A 25,298-nucleotide genomic window follows, 5' to 3' on the forward strand; every position below is an offset into this window, starting at 1 on the left:
CACAATAAAGAAAACATATTTGTATACTTGTCAATTGTTTCATTTTTCTGAATATCACAGAGCTTCAGAGATATAAAAGGTCATTATATATAGTACTACATTTCATTGCTCTAAATCGACATATTACAACTGATCAAAACAGTGTTTTATTTCTTAGTAGTACAAAAAATAGTAGTCTTAAAATCAGTGGTATCTTCGATTTCATAAAATATAGCATTTGGAATCCCCAATTTCTCATCTAGGCACTGATCAAATAAAATTCTGCCTAGCTACTCTGAGTAGGTAAACTATAATATGTATGTATATGTATTCACAGAGAGAAAATTCTTTAAAATATTAGAAATAAAAGTGGTAGTGGAATTAAGGTTGACTTAATTCCTTTATAATTTTCTGTGGTTGTATGTTTTCTTTCATTATAAAAAACATGTTTTTTAATCAGAAAAATGTAATTTTTATTTTGAAGAAAAACTAGATGGGGTGTGTTCACATTGTTATGGCTCTTAATATATCCCAGTAACATTTAATAGTTCATGGATCATTTCTTATGAATTAGTACAGATCAGTCAATGTTTAATGCACTATTTCAAACTGGTTAAGATCAGCATGTAAAATTATAGTAACATCAATGTTACCAATACTGTAAATAATTTTAAATTTCCATTTTATGACTTTATCAAATTAAGTTGCCTGGCTTTATATATATATATATGTGACTACCTTTTACGACAAGCTTAAAAATTAATATATGTGGATTTTTTTATAATTTGGATAATTTTTATTTTTTTTAATTGGGGTGACATTAGCAAAATTCAATAGGTTTCAAGTGTACAATTCCACATTTGCATCGTGTGTTTACTGCCCACAATTAGATCTCTTCCCATCAACACAAAAGTATGTAGATTATTAATTTCCTATTGTTGAGCAGTAAATCTATACCGAAGTTCAGATAAAATAGAACAGATAATATAGATATTATTTTTCTCTATGTGAAAATTAACCTAAAATTCTGCTTTGCTTATGTTTAAGATTTCACACTTTTTATCAGTTGAGTTCAGCTTAATAATCTAAGATCTGAAACAAGATAAAAACTAAAAGTAGAAAATAGAATTAAATTGTCCAAATGTTCCTTTGCTTTAAATTGCGCTTACAACTATAAAATACTATAAAAATTATAGTCCCCTCATTTGTTTTTACGAGTATTTTTTGCAAAAAAAGAACATTCTGCTCAAATTCCCAGAGAAATGGAGTATCAGTCATAAAGTAACAAGATTGATTTTTTTTATGTGTGTGTGGGAGGGGGTGCTTAAGAAGATCAAAAAGAGAAATCATACCATGGACTGTAAGTATGTTTTGATTCTAAGCAACAATATATTAAAAACTAGGCAGCTATACCCTTAGCAGCTGTACTGACTAAACAGTGTAAACCAGTGGAAGGAAGGAAGGAAGGAAGGAAGGAAGGAAGGAAGGAAGGAAGGAAGGAAGGAAGGGAGGGAGGGAGGGAGGGAGGGAGGGAAGGAAGGAGGAAGGGAGGAAGGAAGGAAGAAGGAAGGAAGGAAGAAAAGAAGGGAGGGAGGCAGGGAGGGAGGGAGGAAGGAAGGAAAAAAATGAAAACCTTCTGTTGAGTAAAAATCCAAATTCTGTATTTAAACAAGTCTTTAATCCAAACAAGACTTGGACAAGTTAAAAGGAGCTTATAAGTATGAAGTAATGTCATGATGTATGAGCATAAAAGATTTTAACAGGATAGGAAAAATGTTAACAATACTGAAAGGATTTGTCTAATCATAGGCCTGAGGAAAATGTGAAAGAAGTCAAAGACTTGGGTCAAATAGATGATTAATGAAGAGAATGAAGGTTGAAAGTTAAATGTAGATAAGTGGTCTTATTTTCAATGAAAATGTAAACATAAGGCAAGTTTCTACAAAGATTCAGTACAATACAGATTCACGAAACAGCAAAGACCAGACATTTATTCTAACCTTTGAAGAAACTAGGAGAAATCCCATTTTTAAGGAAAACTGTAATTCACGGGAACTATACTGCCAACTTGCAACCAGAAACAAAGTAACAGTATGAAGTAACAAAAATCAAATATTCACATCACCAAAGAAATTGTGTATGATGAAATTCCGGTGTAAACATCACAATGATGATTTTGGTTCAGCCCAGTATCAATATTCTGAAGCATTTGAGATCATGTGACGTAAGCAGAGTGACTGTGTATCAAATGTGGTTTCTCCAATGTGCCAATGCTCTCGCTCCATATGTGCTTTCTAGGAAATAACTGTTGACCCACCTTATTTATTTATTAGACCAGCTCCATGTGCCTTATAACTCCCACGCAAACCAATCTAGTTCCAAAGAAAATATCTGCCACCAGTAGGTAGAGAGAAAAAAGTAAAACGCATCCCACCAGCAATTCTTAAAAATAATAATAATAAAAAACCTATAAAATAAGTATATAACCTCCAATGTGACTAGTTGGACAAAGACAACATTCACTTGGATATAAAGTTCTGGTGAATATATTGGAAAATCTCACTGTAACCAAGTGAAATAAACATATCAGAATAGTTTGCAGAGCTTCAAAAACATATAGGAAAACCTATAGTTGCCATGTTTTTTGAACATATATTAAATATACTTACACAGTAGCTCTTCAGTCTGATAAAATCTACAGTCATAGGAATGGATCTGTCACTATTTCTGTTCAGTGCTTTAATGTAATCCAGTAGGTCAGCAAAGAATTTATAGCCCCCCTTGAGCACACAGAGGGCCACAATGTGATGGCCTCCCATCTCCTTCATCACATCTCGAGCAAGTCGTTCGGTCCTACAGAAATAAAAATCAGGAATTTAATAGAAATTAATTTATATTAGATTAGAAATATATTTGAACTTTATAAAAACATCTTTTAAGCATTAAACATCCACAAAACATATCCTTTGCCCCCATGAAGTATATCTTTGCTTCATAAAGTGAAGATAAAAATTACAAAAACCTTCAAAAGCTAAGTACACTATGAGTACACTACATCTATCATAAATTTTTTAAACGCAATTTAAAATAAGATACCATGTCACCTATTGATTGTAAAATTCTGATTAAATGAAATTTCCCTGATAATATACATTATTAAAAGAGACTGTGAAGAAAACAATACTCTTATAAATTAACATAACTTTCTGGAGCATAATTTGGTAGTATCGAAACATTCAATAAGTACCTTCCCCTTGCCCCAGAATTTCCACATAGATTAAGTTGAGCAACCACCTAAATGTGTGTAAAAGGATGTCTCCTTCTAGTATGGTCTGTAAAAGCAAAATAATGGAGAGATCTTACATGTCCATCAATAAGGGACTGATTAATTATGGTACAGCCAGAAAATGGAATGCTATGCAACTCTTAAAATATATAGGATAGCTCTGGATATAATAATATGAAAAAATGTCCAATAAATTTTAGACCTATATGATAGTCTATACCCATGTGTTAAAATATATATTTATATTTTCACATAGCATATGTGCACAGCCAATGGGTAGGGAGGAAATGTGCACAGGAGGCTCTGAGGAGAGAACTCTTATGTATAGCCTTAAAAATCAGAATATTTCATAATATGCATGGAATTGACATTATAATTTTAAAATCAAAACTGAAATAACCTGACACACAAGGCAAGCATTTAAATACCAAGTTTTTCACTGTGATTCATTTAAGGGGAAAATGTTGAGTTAGATGTGCCTAATAATCAAAATCTGACCTTGCCTTCATGTGATTCAGCCCCAGCCCATTACTCTATTCAGGGTTAAGAAATCAAAGACTACGACTAGAGCTCATGCTTCCAATTTCCCTTCAGTGTTTACTTTATTCTACTCCCTACAGGTTCCCAGTATACCACGACTTACACTGGATAATTAGTAAGCTCTCCCCTAATTTTTTGCAAAGAGAGTTTTTAAAATAGAAACCATTCATTATTAGACAAGCTGGCCTAGTTTATGATCAAATATCAACTACTTAGAACATTGCTGACACCTGAAATTAATATAAAAAAATTCAAATTAACATCTTACTAACCTGTCCATAATTAGTCCATGAGGAATAAACACCTTTTCCAAATCCTCAGCATAATGATTAGGTATACAAAATAAATCTAGGTCATAACCTGGTTCATCATCGCTAATCTGAAAAAGAAATATGGCTGTTTCAGTGAGAGCATTACAGGATACAAACATTTGATTGAATTTAGATGTTAAAAACCTTACCCTATCAGAGAAATTTGGGTATGAGATATCAAGAACTTTCAGTAACTTTGTAGGTATGATAACGAATTACACTTATATAAGTCAACCATGTTTTAGAAATGAATTGTTAAGATTGCAGAAGTAAAATGACATGTAAAATATCCATTAATTTAGCAAAGAAAGAAAAACCTTAAAGAGCTAAGACAAATGTGGCAAAATTTGATAATATTTAAACATGGGTAATGAGTACATAAGGATTCATTATAATATTCTACTTTTGAGTATATTTGAAAATTTAGTTTGAAAAACTCGAGTGACATCATAAACATGGCGGAGTGAGAGAAGTCCCTGGAACTCCCCTTGAAACAATAAGCTGAACATCTAAAACTCAACAAAAAATTGCCAAACTGCACGCCAGCATGTCTGAGTGTGGGATCTGCGCATAAGAGCTACCACAGGTCAGAACCCCGGGTGTCAGGCAGTGGACTAGAAGAAATAAAGAAGCGGCTTCTCGCAGCTGCGGGAGCTCCCTGCAAGAGGAGGGGGAGGAGTGAAGATGCAACGAGTTCCCTGAGCAGCCCTGCCTGGAAGTGCTATGAGTTCCATGCAGCTGGCGGCAGTGCCCAGGGACCAGAGCAGAAAGCAGAGAAGTGGAGATGGCAGAGAAGCAACAGTTGATTATTACTAGCCACGACTGCAAAACGGGAGGCTGAGCTGCAGTCCCCATCCCCCAACCCAGAGGGCCCCTCCCCCCATATCCTCTGAGACTGAAAATCGCAGAGCCCCAGGGGAATGTGAGCAAATGCTACCGAAACTGTCATTAACACTGACAGGGACTGAGACTGAGGGTAGCGAGTATGATTGAATATCTATAAGAAAAAAAGAAAGGCATTATTAAGACTTTATATAAAGCAGGGATCCAAGAGGCTTAGACACCACCTACTGAGAGTCAAAAGAAAAACACCTTATTTGCAACAGGCTAAAGAGAAACCTTTATATAATAAATCTTTCTGGGGAAAAAAGTAAAATACACGTCCATTAATGCCCAGGCAGAGAAACAGTCCATTAAACATCATGAACAACCAAGGTGACAAGGCAGCTCAGAAAGAAAAAGAAAAATATCCAGAAAATAAGATTAAAGACATAGAAATATAAGACTTAAATGACAGAGAATTCAGGATGGTACTTCTGAAATAAACTCAATGAGATCCAAAACAACTCATATTGACAATTTCAGGAATTGAAAAAACAACTAGATGAGGAGAATGACTTCTTTAGCAAGGAGAATGAAACCCTCAAAAAGAGCCAAATAATAATTCTGGAGATGAAGAACATACTGCGAGAGATAAAAAATCAAATAGCAAGCTTAGGAAATATAGTAGACCAAATGGAGGAGAGGATCGGTGATATCAAAGAGAGAAATCTAGAAATAAATCAGAAGGAAGAAGAGAGAAATCAAAGAATGAAAAATAATGAAAGAGAAATACAAGAACTAGCTGATACCATCAGAAGAAACATAAGAATAATGGGAATTCTTGAAGGGGAAGAAAAGGAGCGGACAAATAGTTGACAAGAATTTCTCAAATTTATGGAATGAGCTGGAGCTTGGAATTCAAGAAGTCAACAAAACACCCAATTATCTCAACCCAAAATAGCCTTCTCCAAGACACATTGTATTAAAATTATCAAAAATCAACGACAAAAAAATAATTCTCAGGGCAGCCAGGGAAAAGATGACGGTAACCAATAAAGAAAAACCCATTAGATTATCACTGGACTTCTCAGCACAAACCTTACAAGCCAAAATGGAGTGGAATGAAATATTCAAAATATTCAAACTATTCAATGAAAGGAACTACCAGGCAAGAATAATGTATCCAGCAAGCTCTCCTTTAGATATGAAGGAGAAATAAAGACCGTTCTAGACATACAAAAATTGAGGGAATTCTCCACCATGAAGCCTGCATTACAGGAAATATTGAAAGTGGTCAGCTCACCTAAAACAAAATGACAAAAAAAAAATACATAATTAGGTGAAAGGTGACTAGCAGACAGATAGAAACAGGAGTACAACCCTTACTAAGAATAGGATTGCTACTGCAAGATAGTAATGAACATTCAGCATACATAGGGACAAATTGAGACAATAACAGACAAGGGGAGGATACAAACATCCAAATTCTCAAATGAATGGAGATAAAGCACACACAGAAGAAAATGAATATATGTGTGTGTGTGTGTGTGTGTGTGTGTGTGTGTGTATGTGTGTGTATATATATGTATACACATATATGTAGAGGATATATCTATCCTCTACATATTTGTAATGGTAACCACTTGGCCAAAGATTCAGAACTGAAGTATATAACATAAAACAAGAAGGACCAGAGGGAAATCCACAAAACCGAACTAAAATTAAAAAAAAAAAGACACACAAGGACAAGGAAGCAATGTAAACACCGAGCTACCAGAAAGCAAAAGATAAAATGTCTCTAAGAAGACCTAATATTTCAATAATCACCCTAAAATTAAATGGACTGAACTCACCAATAAAAAAGGCGCAGAGTTGCAGAATGGATCACAAAACAAAACCCAACCATATGCTGCCTCCAGGAGACACATCTCAGTTCCAAAGACAATTATAGACTCAAAGTGATAGGGTGGAAAATGATATTTCAAGCAAATGTCATTCAGAGAAAAAAAAGCAAGAGTAACGGCACTAATATCAGACAAAATAGACTTCAAAATAAAAAAGGTAAAGAAAGATACTGAGGGACACTTCATAATGATAGAGGGGAGCATAAACCAAGAAGACATAACACTTATTAATATCTATGCTCCCAATCAGGGAGCCCCGAATATATAAAACGCTTACTAACAGAACTAAAGGGAGAAACAGAACAAAACATTATCATAGTAGGGGACCTAAATACCCCTGTCAGATATGGACAGATCATCCAAACCGAAAATCAATAAGGAAATAAAATCCATAAATGATACATTTCACCAACTGGACATTTACAGAGCCTTTCATCACAAAACAGCTGCTTATTCATTCTTCTCTAGTGTACATGTAACGTTTTCAAGGATTGACCACATACTGGGACACAGAGATAGCCTCAATAAACATAAGAAGGTTGAAATCATACCAACCACATTCTCTGATCATAATGTTTTGAAACTAGAGATCAATCGTAAAAAGAAAAAGAGAAGAACAAATACATAGAGATTAAACAACATGCTACTGAAGAATGACTGGGTCATAGAAGAAACAAAAAGAAAGATCAAAAGATACATAGAAATGAATGATAATGATAGTACAACATATAAAATCTTTTGGAACACAGCACGGCAAAAGTGATAAGAGGAAAGTTCATACCATTACCGGTCTATCTCCAAAAACAAGAACGAGCCCAAATAAACAACCTAATGTTTCATCTTAAAAAACTAGAAAAGGAAAAAACAAATGAAGCCTAAAGTCAGCAGAAGGAAAGAAATAATCAAAATTATTATTTCGATTATTTTGAGAAGAATTAAATAAAATTGAAAACAAACAAAAAACAATAGAAAAAAATCAATGCAACAAAGAGCTGGTTCTTTGAGAAGGTAAAATTGGCAAACCCCTGGCTAGACTCATTAAAGAAAAAAGAGAAAGGACACAAATATATAAAATCAGGGATGACAGAGGAGAAATGATGACAGAAACTGCAGGAATACAAAGGATCATACAAGAATACTATGAAAAAGTATATAATACCAAATTTAATAACCTAGAAGAAATGGACCAGTACTTAGAAAAATACAACCTTCTTAGACTGAATCAAGAAGAACTGGAAAATCTAAATAGACTGATCAGCATTATGGCAATTGAATCAATCATCAAAAATCTACCAAAAGGTAAAAGTCCAGGACCAGATGGCTTCACCAGTGATTCTACCAAATATTCAAAGAAGATTTAATACCTATTCTCCTCAAACTCTTCCAAAAAATAGAAGAGGAGGCAAGACTTCCCAACTCAATTTATGAAGCCAGTATTACCCTGATACCCAAATCTTGTAAAGATAACACACAAAAACGAAAACTACAGACCGATATCTCTCATGAACACAGATGCAAAAATCCTAAATAAGATACTAGCGACCCAAATACAGCAACATATTTAAAAGATTATACACCACGATCAAATGGACTTTATCCCAGGAGCACAGAGATGGTTCAACATATGCAAATCAATTCATGTGATACACCACATAAACAAATTAAAAAATAAGAATCATATGATCTTATCAATAGATGCAGAAAAAGCCTTTGACAAGATACAGCACCAATTTATGATCAAAACACTTAACAAAATCGGTATAGAAGGAAAATACCTTAACGTAATAAAGGCCATATATGACAACCCCTCAGCCAACATTCTACTTAATGGTGGAAAACTAAAAACCTTCCAAGATCAGAAACAAGAAAATGCTGTCTGCTATCACCACTGTTATTCAACATAACATTTGCTAGGAGGTCCTAGCAAGTGCAATCAGGCAAGAGAAAGATATAAAAGGCATCCAAATAGGAAATGAAGAAGTCAAACTGTCACTATTTGAGGATGACATGATTCTCTATATAGAGAGCCCTAAAGGCTTCATAAAAACTCTACTAGAAACAAAAAGCAAGTACAGTAAAGTTTCTTGATACAAAAATCAATGTTCAAAAATCCATAGCATTCCTATACTCTAATAATGAAGTGTCAGAAAAAGAAGTGGAAAAAATAATTCCTTTTGCAATTGCAACAAAAAGAATAAAATATCTAGGAATAAATCTAACGAAACATGTGAAATACCTATATAATGAAAACTATATGACCCTATTAAAAGAAATTGAAGAAGATACAAAGAAATGGAAAGATACCCCGTGTTCTTGGGTTGGAAGAATCAACATAGTTAAAATGACCTTATTACCACAAGCATTATACAGATTTAATGCAATCCCCATCAAAATTCCATTGGCATTTTTTTTTAAAGAAATAGAACAAAAAGTCATCAGATTTGTATGGAAGCACAAAAGACCTCCAAATTGCCAAAACCATCCTGAGGAAAACAAACAAGGCTGTAGGCATCACTCTGCCCGACTTCACATTATACTACAAAGCAACAATAATCAAAATGGCATGGTATTGACAGAAAACAAAAACAAAAACAGAGACACAGACCAGTGGAAAAGAATTGAGAGTCCACAAATAAACCCATGTTTATATGAGGAAATAATTTTCGACAAAAAAGCCAAAATCATACAGTGGAGAAAGGAAAGCATCTTCAATAAATGATGCTGGGAAAACTGGAAAACCACCTGCAAAAGAAACTAGACTATTGCCTATCACCACACACCAAAATTAACTCAAAATGGATTAAGAACCTGAATATAAGACCTGATACAATAAATTACATAGAAGAAAACATAGGAATGAAACTCAAGGACCTTGGACTTAAAGAGGATTTTGTGAATTTGACTCTAAAGGCAAGGGAAGTAAAAGCAAAAATAAACAAATGGGACTACATCAAACTAAAAAGGTTCTGCACAACAAAAGAAACCATCAACAAGGTAAAGAGACAACCATCCGAATGGGAAAATATATTTGCAAGCAACATCTCTGATAAGGCCCTAATAATATTCAAAATATACAAAGAACTCATACGACTCAATAACAAAAAAATACAAACAGTCCAATTAAAAACTGGACAGAGGACTTTAACAGACACTTCTCCCAACGAGACATACAAATGGCCAACAAACATATGAAAAAATGCTCAACATTGCTAGCTATTAGGGAAATGCAAATCAAAACCACAATGAGACACCATCTCACACCTTAGAATAGCTATAATCAACAGGACAAGTAATAACAAATGTTGGAGAGGATAAGGAGAAACAAGAACCCTCGTACACCGCTGGTGGGAATGCAAATTGGTATAACCACTATGGAAAACAGTATAGAGGCTCCTCAAAAAACTAAGAATTGATCTACCATATGATCTAGCAATCCCTTTACTGGGTATTTACCCCCAAAGACTTGAAAACCCATATCCAAAAAGGTATTTGCACACCGATGTTCATAGCAGCATTATTCACAGTGACCAGGACATGGAAGCAACCTAAGTGTCCTACGATAGATGATTGGCTAAAGCAGCGGTGATACATATATACAATGGAATATTACTCGGCCATAAGAAGAGATGAAATACTGCCATTTGTGACACCATGGATGGACCTCGAGACAATCATGCTAAGCGAAATAAGCCAGACTGAAAAAGTTGAAAAGCACACGCTATCAATTATATGTGTGATATAAACCTAAAAGCAACAAACGAACAGGACAGAGATTCATGAACATGGACAATAGACTAGTGGTCACCAGAGGGTAGGGGATAGGAGGGCAGCGGGAGGTTGATAGAGTAAAAGGGGTCAAATATGTGGTGACAGAAGGAAATCTAACTATGGTAGGGGAACATACAATGCAATATATATATATGTCATACTGTTAATTTGTACGCCTGAAACTTACTGGATTTCATTAACCAATGTCACTAAAAAAAATAATTACTTAATTAAAAATGAATTTAAAAAAATAAAACAAAATCTAAAAAAAATTTTAATACACTGTAGTCTATCAAATTAAAATATCACTCTGAACAAGAAAAACTGGTATTCTCCACCCCAAATCCAAATACCCTCTCTCATCTCACAGTAGGGAAAAAAAAACTTTTAAAGCTAAGTGATTTCTTAAAAACCTAAACTCCTAGAATTCTGAGATTGTTATAATCTACTCATGAGGTGCCTTCATAGTAGAAACTCCAAGACTGTTTGAGTAGGACCGCATATTAGTTGTCTTGATATTGGTATGCCCAGTCCCTGACATACGAAATATTTAATAATATTAATGATGTGGCTCCTGTGGTGGTAAAATATACAATGATTACAGTATTATAAATATATGTACAGGTACACTCACAGAAAAAACATAACAAAATCATGAAAACTATTAGCTTGGGGAGAGGAGTTATACAGATTTTACGGAGTTCTTTACATTATATATTCCAAATTTTCTTCATTGAGTATATGTTGCTTTTAAAAAAAATGTAAGTCTTTCTTATAAATCATTTTTGGTAGTATTTTTATACATATATGCAAAAGTATGGAAAAAATTTTAAAGATATATTAAAATCTATAAAAACTGTAATACAAAATATAAAAGAGGAGGGAGGGAGGGAGAGAGGGAGAGAGGAAGGAAGGAAGGAAGGAAGGGTGGGTATGGAAGAATATACCAAACAATGGTCAACTATAAGAAGTGGGGACTTGCCACTTTCCACAGTTTAGTATTGACTTGGTATTTTTCACTGTCGATCTCACTTTTTTTTTTTACTATAGTTGATTTATAATTCCCACTTACCATTATATTTAAAGCTTATTCAAAAAAATAAACCAGAACTATAATATTCTACCTCACATGATATTCAAGACTAAATATCTTCCAAATCACATTCAAGAAGCTGATGACAGGAGCTTTGGCAGTTTTCAAGAAATATTGTTAAATGATAATTAAATCTCAGTGCATCTGTTAATATCTACTGAGCACCTCCTCTTTCAGTCAGTGCTTAAGGACAAGAAGCTTGGCTTTCAATAATTTTTTAAAAAATATATATATTTAAGATTTATAATATTATTCACAGAAATTATGAAATTATATTCTGAGAAATTTGAGGTTGATGTTGTCTCTCTTTAGTCTCTAAAGCTGTTTTGAGTTCTCCAGACTTTGGGGAATTTTAGGTACTGTCGTGTCAGGCTGGTAGTACCTGCACACCACCTTAGTCAGCACACACGGCCAGGAGGCTGGCGGGGATTCAAGTAGATAAACCAGGACATGCCCATGGGTATGGGCCGGCAGCAGAGCACAGGTGCTCGCTTGGCAGTTGGTCTGAGGGCAGTCAGAAGTCAATATTGATTTTATTTTTAAACAAACCTTTATTACTTTCATAAGCAGAAAAAAATTCTATGGGGAGTGGAGATTATGCCAGATCCTCTAAGACCAAATGCTAATGTATCTGCTAAACATTCACATCATGCTTATTTCAGAACGTTTACTACAAAAATAGTGGAAATGCAGCATTTCTGTCACTTACAAGAGCATTTCAAGAGTACTTTATACCAAGCAAGTACATCTTTTATAAACTTTATAAACTGAAATTTAGTTTAAGTTTTGGGAAAAGAAGAAAGACCTTGCTATATTCTATTAAGATGAGAGAATAAACACTCATGTCAGACTCGTCAGAATATATCTGCTACTACTTGATGTGAATGAAAATGCACCAATTCATAGTGCTGTAAAATCAGGAAGAGCCAGAGCTCCCAAATGGCCTCCCTGAAACCCACTTACCTCTTCCTCCCAGTTACTCACTGCTTCTGCCACAAACACACACCAGGACCCACCCAGGGCTCTAAAATATGCAACACTTGTAAAAACTGCTTCTGTGAAAATAGGTCAGTGCCTGGCTACAGGTTTTGAAGATGGCCTAAGAACTTCCAGTCTTGTTTCTCTCAATCAAATCCAATGTGAATTCTGCCCAGAGTCCACCCCAGATATCAGTCTTATACAGACAGATCAGAAGTGATGTACCTCAAAATAGGAATTCTACCTCTGTCAACACACCCAATTAATTTCCAATTCAATTTTTTTATTTTCAATCAATACTATTAGATTCATATATCACATTCAATGCCAAAGGGTTGGTTTATTATGTCAAACATAAAAAATACGTTACTATAACTCTTCCCAAAAGGTAAAAATAAGAATTCATAAAATTTGCATTACTCGAAGCACTTTAGGCATGAATTCACAACTTTGTTATAATTCACTATAAATAAATGGGATATATTTATGGAGGTCCTAATTTAAGAAACATAATTGGCCATGGACAGAGAGTTGTCTGAACTGGGCAATGGGTACATGAGGGTTCATTATACTATTATGTCTACTTGTGGATGTTTCAAATATAAAGTTTAATAAGGATCAACTTATTTAAATGATGACAAGGCGTCTACATCAACTTTTCCAATTTTACATTTTATGAAAAATCCAAATCTTTTAAATTCACAGTTAATGATCAAAGTTAGAATACTAATTTTAAAAGAGTGAGGACCTTATTCAGAATCTGCATTTTTATTACTAATACTCAAATATTTGAGTACTATGGTGTATACACTAGGGAGGATTAGGTAAACATTAACATAACTACCTTCAAAGAGGTCACAGTGGAGTAAAAGACATGACACGTACATGAATAACCATAAGACAGAGTGTTAAACTGCAAAGAAAAAAAGATACAAGTAAAGTATTATGGGAGTTTAAGAGGGCACTCAAACTCACACAGAGCCTCTTTTGCATCTGGACCAAAGAGAAGAAATAACAAAATAATTCACAAGCCAATAAACAGGAACTTGTTTCAATCATCCCAAACACCAAAAGCTTCATATTAACAAGTCCAATAACCTCAATCTCTACAAAAGCTAGACAGAAGTATATTTGGTGGTCTTTAATTTTATTAGCCTTTATTTGTCTCATCTAATATTGGTAAATATCTGACATTAATTAACTATATCTGACATGGATTAGTTAACAATCAGTGGCTGCTTTCATAGGGACTGCGATATATTCAATTACATCAAAATGCTTTCGGCATCTACCTTGATTAAAGCACTGCATAATAATTTGTAAGGGGATACAAAGATGATTGTAAATTTACAGTCCTCAAAGAGCTTGCAATGTAGTGGAAAGGACACATACATACATACATTCATACATAGAACTATACAGCACAATAAAGCATATAATTTGTACCCAAATCTAATTTGACAATTCCACAAACTTTTGATTATCAGAAGCGGTTACATATACACTAAAGAAAAACCTGAAACCCAAGGTCACCCAGCACCAGTGACTCCCACCTAAAACAGTACCAAGCTTAAAGTGGTCATTACATTCTGTTGCTTAGGCTGTAAATTGAGGAAAGTAGACTGGCACGTCTCTGATACTGAATTAGCACAGCCTTCTAAGTTGCCTAGCAATATCCAACTTTCTATATGAATATAAGTCACATCTGGTTTATTATTTGTGACTTAGTGTTACAAATGTGGTTATTACTGACACCTTTTAAAAGAACTGTATTACTCTACTTGGGCTGCCATAACGAAATACCATAGACTGGGTAGCTCAAACAACAGTAATTTATTTCTCACAGTTCCAGAGGCTAGGAAGTCCAAGATCAAGGTGCCAGCAAAGTAGATTTCATTCTGAAATCTCTTTGCTTGCTTTTAAGTGTATACCTTCTATCTTCAGGGCTACCTTCTCCTAGCTGAGTGGAGGGTGGGGATGGGGGATGGAGCTCTCTCTTAAGACAAGGGCCCAAACCTCATGACCTTATCTAATCCTAATTACCTCCCAAAGGCCCCATCTCCAAAATATCATCACATTGTGTGTGTGCCGGTGGGGGAGGTGTTAGAGATTCAAGATATTTTGTGGGGAGCAAATATTTAGTTTGTAACAAGAACTTAACATAAAATGGCTAGAGAAGATCACAAAGAAGGTCCTGGATGGCTCTGGGGAGGGCCCAACCCTAAAATATTTGGGGAGAGAGCTCTGGAGGTGCCAGAAGTGGTAACAAAAGAAAGTATGGTTTCTCTCTAGATCCATCTTTCCCATTAAGGCCATTTATGGCTGAACTGGAAATCAAAGGATGGGTTATTAATAGCTCTGAGTTACTTACCACTTACCCAGACAGTTCAGAAATGTGACTGCATCTCCTCAGAGCTTTAAAACACAGTTCTCGAATTCTAACCTACCTGTAATATACTTGTTAATGATAAAAATCCATACAGGCACTTTTACTAACATAAAAGATCAGTGAAAAATATAACATTAATATCTACCTTTTGTCTAGACAAAGTCAACAATGGTTCTCGCATGTGAAAATGTGGTTTATACATAAAATTTCTAATTACAAAGATATATTATCTAAAATTAAGGAATTTAACTCGAGTTAAGACAATACTTGCAACATCAATTCATCACCTGTGACCAGGATTGCTTAAATCTCTGTGGTCAAAAAATGACAACGTTTGTGGGTCCAAACAAGACTACATGGAAGTGAGGAAGTGAGTCTTAAAATGAGCTATGTGAATTAAAAGATGTATAATAATAGATAGAACACATTTTATTTTATTCCTCCTAGTAACCAACAATCTCAAGCTGCTAGAATGGGCAGAAATTGCTAGGTGGCATACCTTTACCTTTTATATTCAGATACTTTAAAATTCTCAAAAAATACCAAAAGCAAATATGCCATCCCCTTAGAATAATCTGTCATAAGTTAGGGTAGCATAAAACCAAAATTATGAATTACTGATATACATATCCCTAAATGTCAAAATAATTTAAGCTAGTAGTATGTCCATCTTCCAAAGTTATATCAGTCTTACAAATAAATGACATATATAGCTTGCTTGCCCTTCCTTCTAAGGGTTAAAGAATTAAAAGGTTTACAACAATGTAAGGATTATAAAAATTAAAATCAGCATTCTTGACTGTTTAACCCAGGGATAATTATTAGCTGTTACTAGGTAAAAGTGGGCCCATAACTACTATATGTGCAAGAACATGAATTTATCCAACACTATGATCTTTCTTTTTATTAGTGTGCACAGTAGACTAACAGGCATGCTCATTCTGAACAACAACAAAAATATGCCCATCAATGTTGAAGACGGTAGTTCCATAGCAATCTGAAGTATCTGAATTCTTATTAGTAGCAAATTATTCAAAATGTTAGTAATCTGGTCTCTACTGGCAGGAAAATATTGACATTAACAATGGTGATCGATAATTCCAGAGCCTATAAATCTTACTGAATCCACACAAAATTACAGAAAGGAAGAAGAGTACATGAGTTCATCTTTAGCATCTCTTCGCATGGGGGAAAATGACATGGCCCAATTACTGCCTAATGAACTACAGAAAACTCTAAGACCCCTCTTATCTACTGATGTTGTTGGTACTGCTGTCAATACCCAGACACAAACAGTGGAAAACAATTAAGACGGATCTATAGTATGTATCACATTACTCAATTTGCAGAATAAAACCCCCAAACCACTTTTTGGTGGTCACAAAAAATAATTTTGGTCTACAGTGACTAATGTCAGCATGAACTCTGGTGATGAAAATCATAGAGTTGTGGACAAAAAAAAAATGTACTATTTTATCAATTCTGTGAAAATTATTGGCAGGGTAAGATTTAAGTCCAGTTAGTACAGGATTACATTTCTAGCACTACCATTCTGAAATTTAGAAGATAGTAAATCCAAATAATGTATATCTGATGTTTCACATTCATTTGCAAAAATCCAGAAGCGTGTTCTTAGTTCAAGTGTGTCCAAGTTTTACCCTGGCAGTTCAATGACAGTTACAAGCAGCATGGGTTATAACAGGCCTACCTGGGGGCCAATTTCATCTAAGTGATATTGGGCAAGTTACTTCACCAATCTGTACCTCCGAGGTCATACCAGTGTTTATCTACCTCACGGTGTACCTATTATGTAACTTTGGGACAATTAGTCTACAAAATATTTACCTCGATGTCTAAGACATAGTAAGTACTCAATAATTATCAACTGTTGTCACCACTAACTTAAAAGTGGAGATGTTAAGAGCAGACTCTGGGGCCACGTAACTTAATTTCAAATCCTAACACTGCCTGGTGATCTTGGGCAAGTTACTTATGAACCTCTCTGAACCCTACGATTTTAAAAAAATATCAAACCAGTTAATATATGTAAAGTTAGAACAGAAACCAGCACATAGTAAGCACTGTTCAAGAGTTTGTTATTGCTAACATGCAATTTTGGGGAAGGAAATAAAAAAAGGAACAGGAGTTTGCAAACCAAAAACACAAAACTAACACCAGCCATCTCTAGCAATAATTCACCCTATGCTAGGGCAGGCATCATACCCGCTAGCTAAAAGCATCTAACTTCCTCAGCATCTGAATAAAAACAACAGCCCCTACCATTTTTGGAGTACCTATTACTAGCATAACAGTTAAATGCATGGGTTCTTGAGAGACCTGAGTTTGAGTATGAGCTCCTAATAACTGTGTGATGTGGGTATGCTATGTTGAGGTTAAATTATTTAACCTCTCTGATGCTTGAAAGACTCCTCCACTGTACAATGGTAATAATCATACTATTGTTAAAGGGTTGTTTTGAGAACTAAATAGGACTATGTAGGCAGACGCAATGATAGTTCTTATTACTATTCTTAGTCAGGGACCACACAAAGGTTGTTTATCCACATAAACCATCTTATAACCCTTTCAATAAAACCATGAGGTAGCTAGCACTTCATTGATACCTAAGGACATCCAGGTGAAGCAGAGTTTGCCACTCCAAAATATGCCTTTTAGGGTATTATTTTAAGCTGGTTATTTTCAAGAAACGAAAGACTCAGAATATGCCTTTTAGGGTATTATTTTAAGCTGGTTATTTTCAAGAAACGAAAGACTCAGAATATGCCTTTTAGGGTATTATTTTAAGCCGGTTATTTCCAAGAAACGAAAAACCTTTGACCATCCCCCAACTGTCTAAGACAATTTAGATAGAGGACCTGTTCCAGGAAAAGAGCTAGCATCATAGATAACTATAGTTTAATATGAACTAAGTGTGATAGGGAGGAAGCTGTCAAGGCCCCTTTGATCAGTGCTGTGTCCCACTGTTAAAGACGGCCCAGCAAATGTTTATCTACCAAAACATTTGCTTTTCCATCTCCCTGTGATTTGCCTTCCTACCCTCTTAAGTCCCAAACCGCAACTCCTCTTTCTCCTTAGCTCAAGATGACACACAAGCCACAACTGCCTGTCCTCATATTCCTATTCTTATGGAAACCCCTTAAGTACATACATAATAAATTTGGTCATTTTCTCCTGTAAATCTGTTTCATGTTACTTTAATTAGTCCAGCCAGAAGAACTCAGAAAGATAGAAGAAAAAGTATTTATCCTCCCTCCCTGTAACACTTAAGCCCAGAAAAGTGAAGTTGCCCGAGGCCACACCACAGGATTCCAGGCCAGACTCTATTTAGAACACTGCTCTTTAAGTCACAATGCCTAATAAATAGAATCCTTTCTTTTGGGGAGCTCATGTGGTTAATTATTTATTCGTTCAACAAACCATTATTGTGAATTTCTTTACATGCCAGAAACTACTATGAGGTGGGGTTACAGTGGTGATCCCTGCCCTTATAAAGTTTATATTTTAGTAGTAGACAATCAACAGGTAATAAGGTAACTGCTAAAATAATAATAATGACGGCAATGTTTCAGGCTAAGGCATTTAACTGTTGGGAGGGAGTTGGCTACTTCAGCAAGCATGATCAGAAAGGTGAGGAGGAAGGGAGAGCAACTTAGCTTGTTCCACAACCAAAAAGGACCAATGAGGTTGCAGACAGGATATGAGAGGCTGGTTAGAGTATGAATGTCCTTGAAGGTAAGGATCAGATTCGCATTTTTTGTCCCCTGCAGCATCAAACAGCAAGAGATGTGGATTCAAGCGCATCTAAATTCGAGGCCTGCTATTTTGGGGCCAGAAAAATCAGCTAATCTCATTTTGGTATTTCTTTCGCATGTAAAAAGATAGGTATGATTACCGCTACCGCGGCTGCGTTGCGGAGTCAATGAGGAACAAATATTCATCATATTTGTAGAGCTAGATGAAAATGCCAGTCCCCACGTGCCCTCCTTTGTCGTTTCCGTGCCTGGGCCTTCTACAGAGGTGCCCAGAGGCCCTACCACCATCCCCAAAATGTACCGAGAAGGGCCTCTCCCTCACCTCGCCAGATCATTCCCAAATTGGCCCACGGCCGCTCCCCACAGTGCGCTCGCAAGCGGCACACAAGTCGACCAACACGCCATTTCTCCCCGTTCCTCTCACACGCTTTCCCAGGGTTCTCCAGAAGAGGCACCCACTCCCGCCTCGCCATTCCGTCCCCCCGCCGCCCTGATGTGACGTAAAGCCGAACCCCGGGAACTGTGGCCGCCACCAGCCCTGGCGATTTCCCGGGCCACGCCTGGCCCGAGCCCGCATTGCGGGTGCCGCGCCTCGCGGGCCGGCCGCTGTCGCCCCGGGCCAAGTTGCTCACCACGACGCTGGGGCTGCGAGTCGCCATAACGGAACTGGCAGGCACGAGGGCTGAGGGCAGTCTGAAGAGGAAGAAGCCGGCGCGAGGCCGAGGCGCGGCAGGAGGTGGCGCCGCGCGGGAAAGCCTGGAGGTTCGTGGTGCGCTCTCTTCACGGTAAATGCCGGTGCTCGGAGCTGAGAAACAGGCTCCGCCCCCCGGCGCCCCGCCCCGCCCTGAGGCTCCGCCCACACGGTTGGGGGCCTCCGCCAGAGTTTCCACGTTCACGAGGCGGCCGTGGGAATTTTCTTGCGGAAGAAGCTAAGAAGACTCCCATGCAACTTCTTTCCCTCAGTTTCTCATCGGGAGGGCTCCCAAATCCCAAACCTACCGCTGCCTGCGTTTCTTCCTAGTGGCCCTAAACTGGGTGCCAGCTCTTTAGGGTCCAGTCCCCACGTAGATCTACTCGCCGGCGTCCCCTTCCCAAGACCGTGGACTGCACTGCGGCTTCCATTTTCCTGACATGTGGCCCAATTCTAACAAAAATCTTTAACTGGTTGGCAGAGTTGAAACCTAGAGCCCTAGAGTCCACCAGACCAGAGTACAAATTGGAGGGGAACTCTAAACTGCTCTGTAACTTTATGCAGACTTTCTAAGCCTCTATTTTCGTCTCAGTAAAATGAAGGTATTAATGGGATCCTGGTTAGGATTAAAGGACATAATATATGTATATGTGTGTGCATATGTATATATTGTTGAACAAAATTCAACTGAGCACATTTGAAGATCTAATTGGCTTTATTAAGCAATTCATGAATTGGGACTGATCCTACTAGCAACTAGAAGGGCACTCCAATGAGTTGTGTAAAATGGAAGGATTTTATAGGCTGAAAGAGGGTGAGGCTACGAAGTTAGGAGTGGATTATTTCAGGTAACGTCACCGTCACTTAGAGGAAGGCAGTGGGTCTAATCGGGCAGTTTACCTCCCTAGTGATCAGGAATTTCCAGACTGATTGGTTTAAAGTTTCATTCTTGGTAGAGGCTGAAACCGCAATTGGGTTAATTTATTCAGTTTTGGTTTGATGGTGTGGCTTAGCAAAAGTGACTCCATTTTGGCTTGTTGTTTACAATATATATGATACAGCACTTTTTAAAAACAATTTATATGATACAACATTAGGACAGTGCACAATCAGTAAATCACTATTACTGATCTTTATTTTTGCCTCCAAAATTCCCTACATGGAACCAGAAAAAAATCTCCTACTCTCAAATAGGTCAGGTAAGCAAATAACAGTTGTTCCATTGCTAATGTACTCATCTGTATAGCTCCAGCACCTACCACAGTGCCTAGCACATAGTTGGTGGTCTCCATGAAAGCCATTGAGGAATATGGGATGGTAGAAGATTTGTGAAATTGAGCAAGTCATCAAACTTCTCTGAACCTCAGTTTCTTCTAAAAAATGAGAATAATAATTCTTGCTGTGAAGGGTTAGTATGAGAATGGTAAAAATTTTATGTAAAGCACCTGGCATAGTACTTTGCCACATATTAGGTGCTCAATAAATAGTAGTAACCAATTTTAGCATGTATGAATGTGTGAACTCCATACTTCCTTAATTTCTCTGCCTTCCCTATCTATCGTGGAGAGGCAACAGACTATAATGGAAGAGGTACATGTGGGCTTTAGGCTGAGATCTGAGTTCAGATTCCGGATTCACCACTAACTGGTGTTATGGCCTTGGGCAGGATCCTTGACATCTGTGTGCCTCAGTTTCCTCACATGTCAAATGAGGATAATATCTCCATCACAGATGAGGTTAAACAAAATAATGCAAAAGTGCCTAGCACAGTGCTTGTTTCTATAAATGATAATACCAATGTTATGTGTTCCATAATTTGACTTAAACAATTCTTCACACTATTTAGCCTTCTGGACTCTAAGAGCTCTTATCCATCCTCCTGTTGATGGACATATGGGCAGTTTCCAGGTTTGGGTTATTACAAATAGTGCTGCTATGAACACGTTTTACATATCTTTTGATGAATATATGAATGCATTTCTATTTGGGTAGAGACTTTGAAGTTCATATCGGCATATTTTTATGACTTATTCTTTGAACACGCATGTGTTCCACTGGGAAATTAATTCAGAGAACTTCCAGTTATACATTCGGCCTGTGATACATGCAAACTCAGCAACCCATATTTGTTTCTAAATTAGGTACCCAACACTTCAGAACCCTTCCAGCTTCCTTCTGGCTTGAAGTTTCTTTTTCCAACCCCTGTGGTACCACACACTTCTGTATTTTAACAGAGATTTGAAATAAACAGTAATAGCTCAGTAATTGTAAAGACAAAGAATCAGTGCTATTATTTCAATCTTGTCATTCTGTGTGACAACTTGGAGCTTTTATTTGTATTTAAAATTTAAAACAACAAAAGGAGTGCAACCTGCAAGGCATAGTAATTCTGTTTGGTAAGTGAAAATCTGGTTCGTATATGAAATATTTTACTAAATATATTTAAAATGGAAATGTATTATTTTAAAGCTTTGTTTTAAAGTTAAAGATGAAATAAATAAAATAGTTTATTACTAAATGTTACAGAAAAAATTTGTCATTTAGACAAAATAATTTTGTCATTTAATTTGGACATTTTTTGTTAAAAAATAATCTACTCTGGGTGTCAAATATGATAGGTATGCCATTGTTCTTTACTGCATTTAGGAAGAAATAAGGAAAGCAAGAGTACGACCCAAAATTCCCTTCTCATTCCTGTCTTTCCAGAAACAATTTTGTAGTTTACTTGTTTGGACGCAAAAGGACTTATTTGTGCACCACAATCAATTCTGAGTATATTTCTTCTCCACGTGTTTATTCATTTATAAGAACCTTGTTTTTACCCTGGTGCTGTGCTCCACCAAAACTTGTATTTGTATAGAAAATATTATCACTGCAAAAAAACACTTATCCTAAATGCTGAATTGAATTTATAGTAGCTTTCTCAATAAAGTCAGATGTTTCACTTTCATCAGAATAAATTTCCATAACCTTTACATTGATTCCATGAAGTGGATTAAAAGTTGAACCAGTATTGGAAGTAACTAATGTGATGGTTAATTTTATGTCAGCTTGGTTGGGCCACAGTGCCCAGATATTTGATCAAACCTCATTCAGATTGTTTCTGTGAAGGTGTTTTTTTGGAGATTAACATTTATATCAGTAGACCTTGAGTAAAGCAGATCACCTGCCTAATCTGGGTGAGCCTCATCCAATCATTTGAAGGCTTGAGTAGAACAAACGCCAACCTCCCCTGGAGCAAGAAGGCATTCTAAAGGAATTCTGCCAGCAGATTGCCTTTGGACTGGAACTGCAACTCTCCCAGAGTCTCCAGCCAGCCAGCCAGCCTACCCCATCAAATTTTGGACTCGCTAAGCCTCCACAATTGCATGAGCCAATTCCTTAAAATAAATTTCTCTCTCTCTCCGCCCCACCCACAATGTTAGTTCTGTTTCTCAGAAGAACCCTGACTAATACAAATGATTTTCTATTTTAAGCATCTAATGACATCAATATAAAACTGGCATCATTGAACAGTGTTTGTGAACTTCTGCTAATATAGCTACTTATTAAAAGCTATCACTTCACTTGTGTACAAAGAAACTTGAAATCAAAAACGAGCAAGAAAAGTCCCTCAGAGCAATGTATATATACCCTCTTTGCAGCTGCACCTTGTTAAATTATCATCTTTGGGTACAATCTTCGTAAAATAAATACAAATCTTTGAGGTAGATGCTGATGCTGTCTCCGCAGATTCATGTCTTCTGGTTTTTGTGTGGTCAGTGATATCGATGTCCTCACGTGTGTGGATAATAAATGTCATCAAATGTTTCGTTCACGTTGCACATTCATGACCAATTTTCTTGAGTGACAAATTCGGCATTTATTTTTTTCATTAATTTTGCACTTTAATTTTTGAATTCACATGCTGAAAGGATGGATTGCAAATTAAAAAAATAAAGGATTGTAGATTTGCACCATATAATGAATGGCATAACCACTGTACCAAGAGCATTCAGACTACTTGCTGTGTGTTCTATGGCAGGACTCCTCAGCCTCTATTTCCTGAATATATTTTATGTACATGTAAATTTACGTAGTTTCCTACATCCACTGGCATAGTGACGGATGGCCTGGCACCTTCATGTATCTTGCAAGCTTTGGCATAGGCATACCCTGCTAGCATATCCAGTGTCCAGCAAGAAACAGGATGATGAATAGTCTTCCCCTCCCCCCGCCCTGGACAAGAATGAGTCAGTAGTCTCTAATTCCTAGCTTCTGAGTATTCTTGCTTTATCGGTGAACGCCCAGCATGCTGTCCTTGAGAGGGATGTGTTAGTTACATAGTAGTGGAAAAGATTAGGAAAAGGGAGAAGGGTTATCAATGGTTGTTGGTTAGGTTTAACTCTGTGCTAAAGTGAGAACTTGGTTTTCTGTATATGCATCTCACAAACTAGTAGATGTGACCAAGGCAGAAACCGGGATTAAAGAGTGGTGGTTTACAGATACAGAGGACAATCTGGTGATAGCCAGAGGGGAGGGGAATTGGGAGGCTGGGTGAAAAGGTGAAGGAATGAAGAAGTACAAATTAGTAGTTACAAAATAGTCATGGGAACGGAGAGTACAGCATAGGGAATATAGTCGATATTATTGTAATGGCTGTGTGTAGTGCCAGGTGGGTGCTAGAGTAATCAGGGGGATCACTTCATAAACTATATGTCTAACCAATGTACTATATACCTAAAACTAATACGAAATATTTTTTTTTTAAGTGGTGGTTTAACAGATCCATCCTGGTTTATTTCGGTTCAACTGTTAATACTTATACTTCATGGGAGAATGAAAAATCTGGGACAAATGCTATACTGGAGAGGATGCTGGGATAACAGGCATAAATTGGGACTGTCCTGGGCCAACTGGAATGTATAGTTCCCTTACAATGCTATAGGGCTGGGGTGGGGAATGTTTTCAATGCTGCTGATGGCTGCTCTTAAAATGCAGTATCCTAATCTCTGGCCACAATTGTCTTCCTCTCCAGTTCTCTTTGACCAAACCCTGCCTAGCCTAATTGTGCTTCAGACTCATGGGAGACCTCTAAATCTCCAGTCTATATCACCCTGCTCCTGGCTTCTCTTATTTCCCTTATTTCCCAGTTCAGTTTGGATCCTACCAGAACCACGCTCTCACCAGCTGCCGGACGTCCTTTGTACTCTTCTAATCCTGCTCTGCCAAGATGGCAAAGCCACAGTCTGGTTCATGCCCATGGCTTGTTTTGTCTTATCCCTACTAGGCTGCAGAGTGCTGCTAGAGAAAAGTCCCACTGCTATGGAGATTGGTTCCTCTGTAAACTCATGGTCTCAAACCTCAACGGGGCCCTAAAAACACCTCTACAATTCTTTACAAGTCCTTGGTCAATTTTCCGTCTTATTTCCCTCAGTTAACATTTTGAACATTTGTCCTCATTAATACTTATCATCCTCACTCTAGAAAGATAGATTCACTAACTTATGAAGAGGTGGAAGGAATCAGGCATAAATCACATCATTTTCTTTCTATTCACATCTATACTGCATCTTCCCCTCTTTCCTCCGGGCCTAGAGGTGAGGAGTCCCTCCATACTTCCTCTATCCATTGTATCACTCTCATTTCCTCCTCAACAAACTCATTTCAGTCTGTCTTCTGCACCCACTATTGTACCGAAACATCTTTAACAAAGAACACCATTGACTGCTATCTTGCCAAATCCAATAGACATGATTTGGGGCCTTACATTACTGTCCTTTCT

At 36.8% G+C, this 25,298-nt stretch overlaps 1 protein-coding gene across 1 annotated transcript in view; it reads right to left on the reverse strand.

Moving 5' to 3' along the window:
* HPRT1 (hypoxanthine phosphoribosyltransferase 1) overlaps positions 1-19,663 on the reverse strand; it is a 34,209-nt gene extending 14,546 nt beyond the window's left edge. The window contains exons 1-3 of the mRNA XM_023525299.1: positions 19,476-19,663; positions 4,078-4,184; positions 2,616-2,832 (exon numbers count right to left, since the gene is read on the reverse strand). Of these exons, the coding sequence (XP_023381067.1) occupies positions 2,616-2,832; positions 4,078-4,184; positions 19,476-19,502 (351 nt within the window). The 5' untranslated portion in view covers positions 19,503-19,663. The remainder of the gene's footprint in view (positions 1-2,615; positions 2,833-4,077; positions 4,185-19,475) is intronic.
* Positions 19,664-25,298: the final 5,635 nt, after the last annotated feature.

This window comes from Pteropus vampyrus, unplaced genomic scaffold, assembly GCF_000151845.1.
Source record: "Pteropus vampyrus isolate Shadow unplaced genomic scaffold, Pvam_2.0 Scaffold548, whole genome shotgun sequence".
Classification (NCBI taxonomy): Eukaryota; Metazoa; Chordata; class Mammalia; order Chiroptera; family Pteropodidae; genus Pteropus; species Pteropus vampyrus.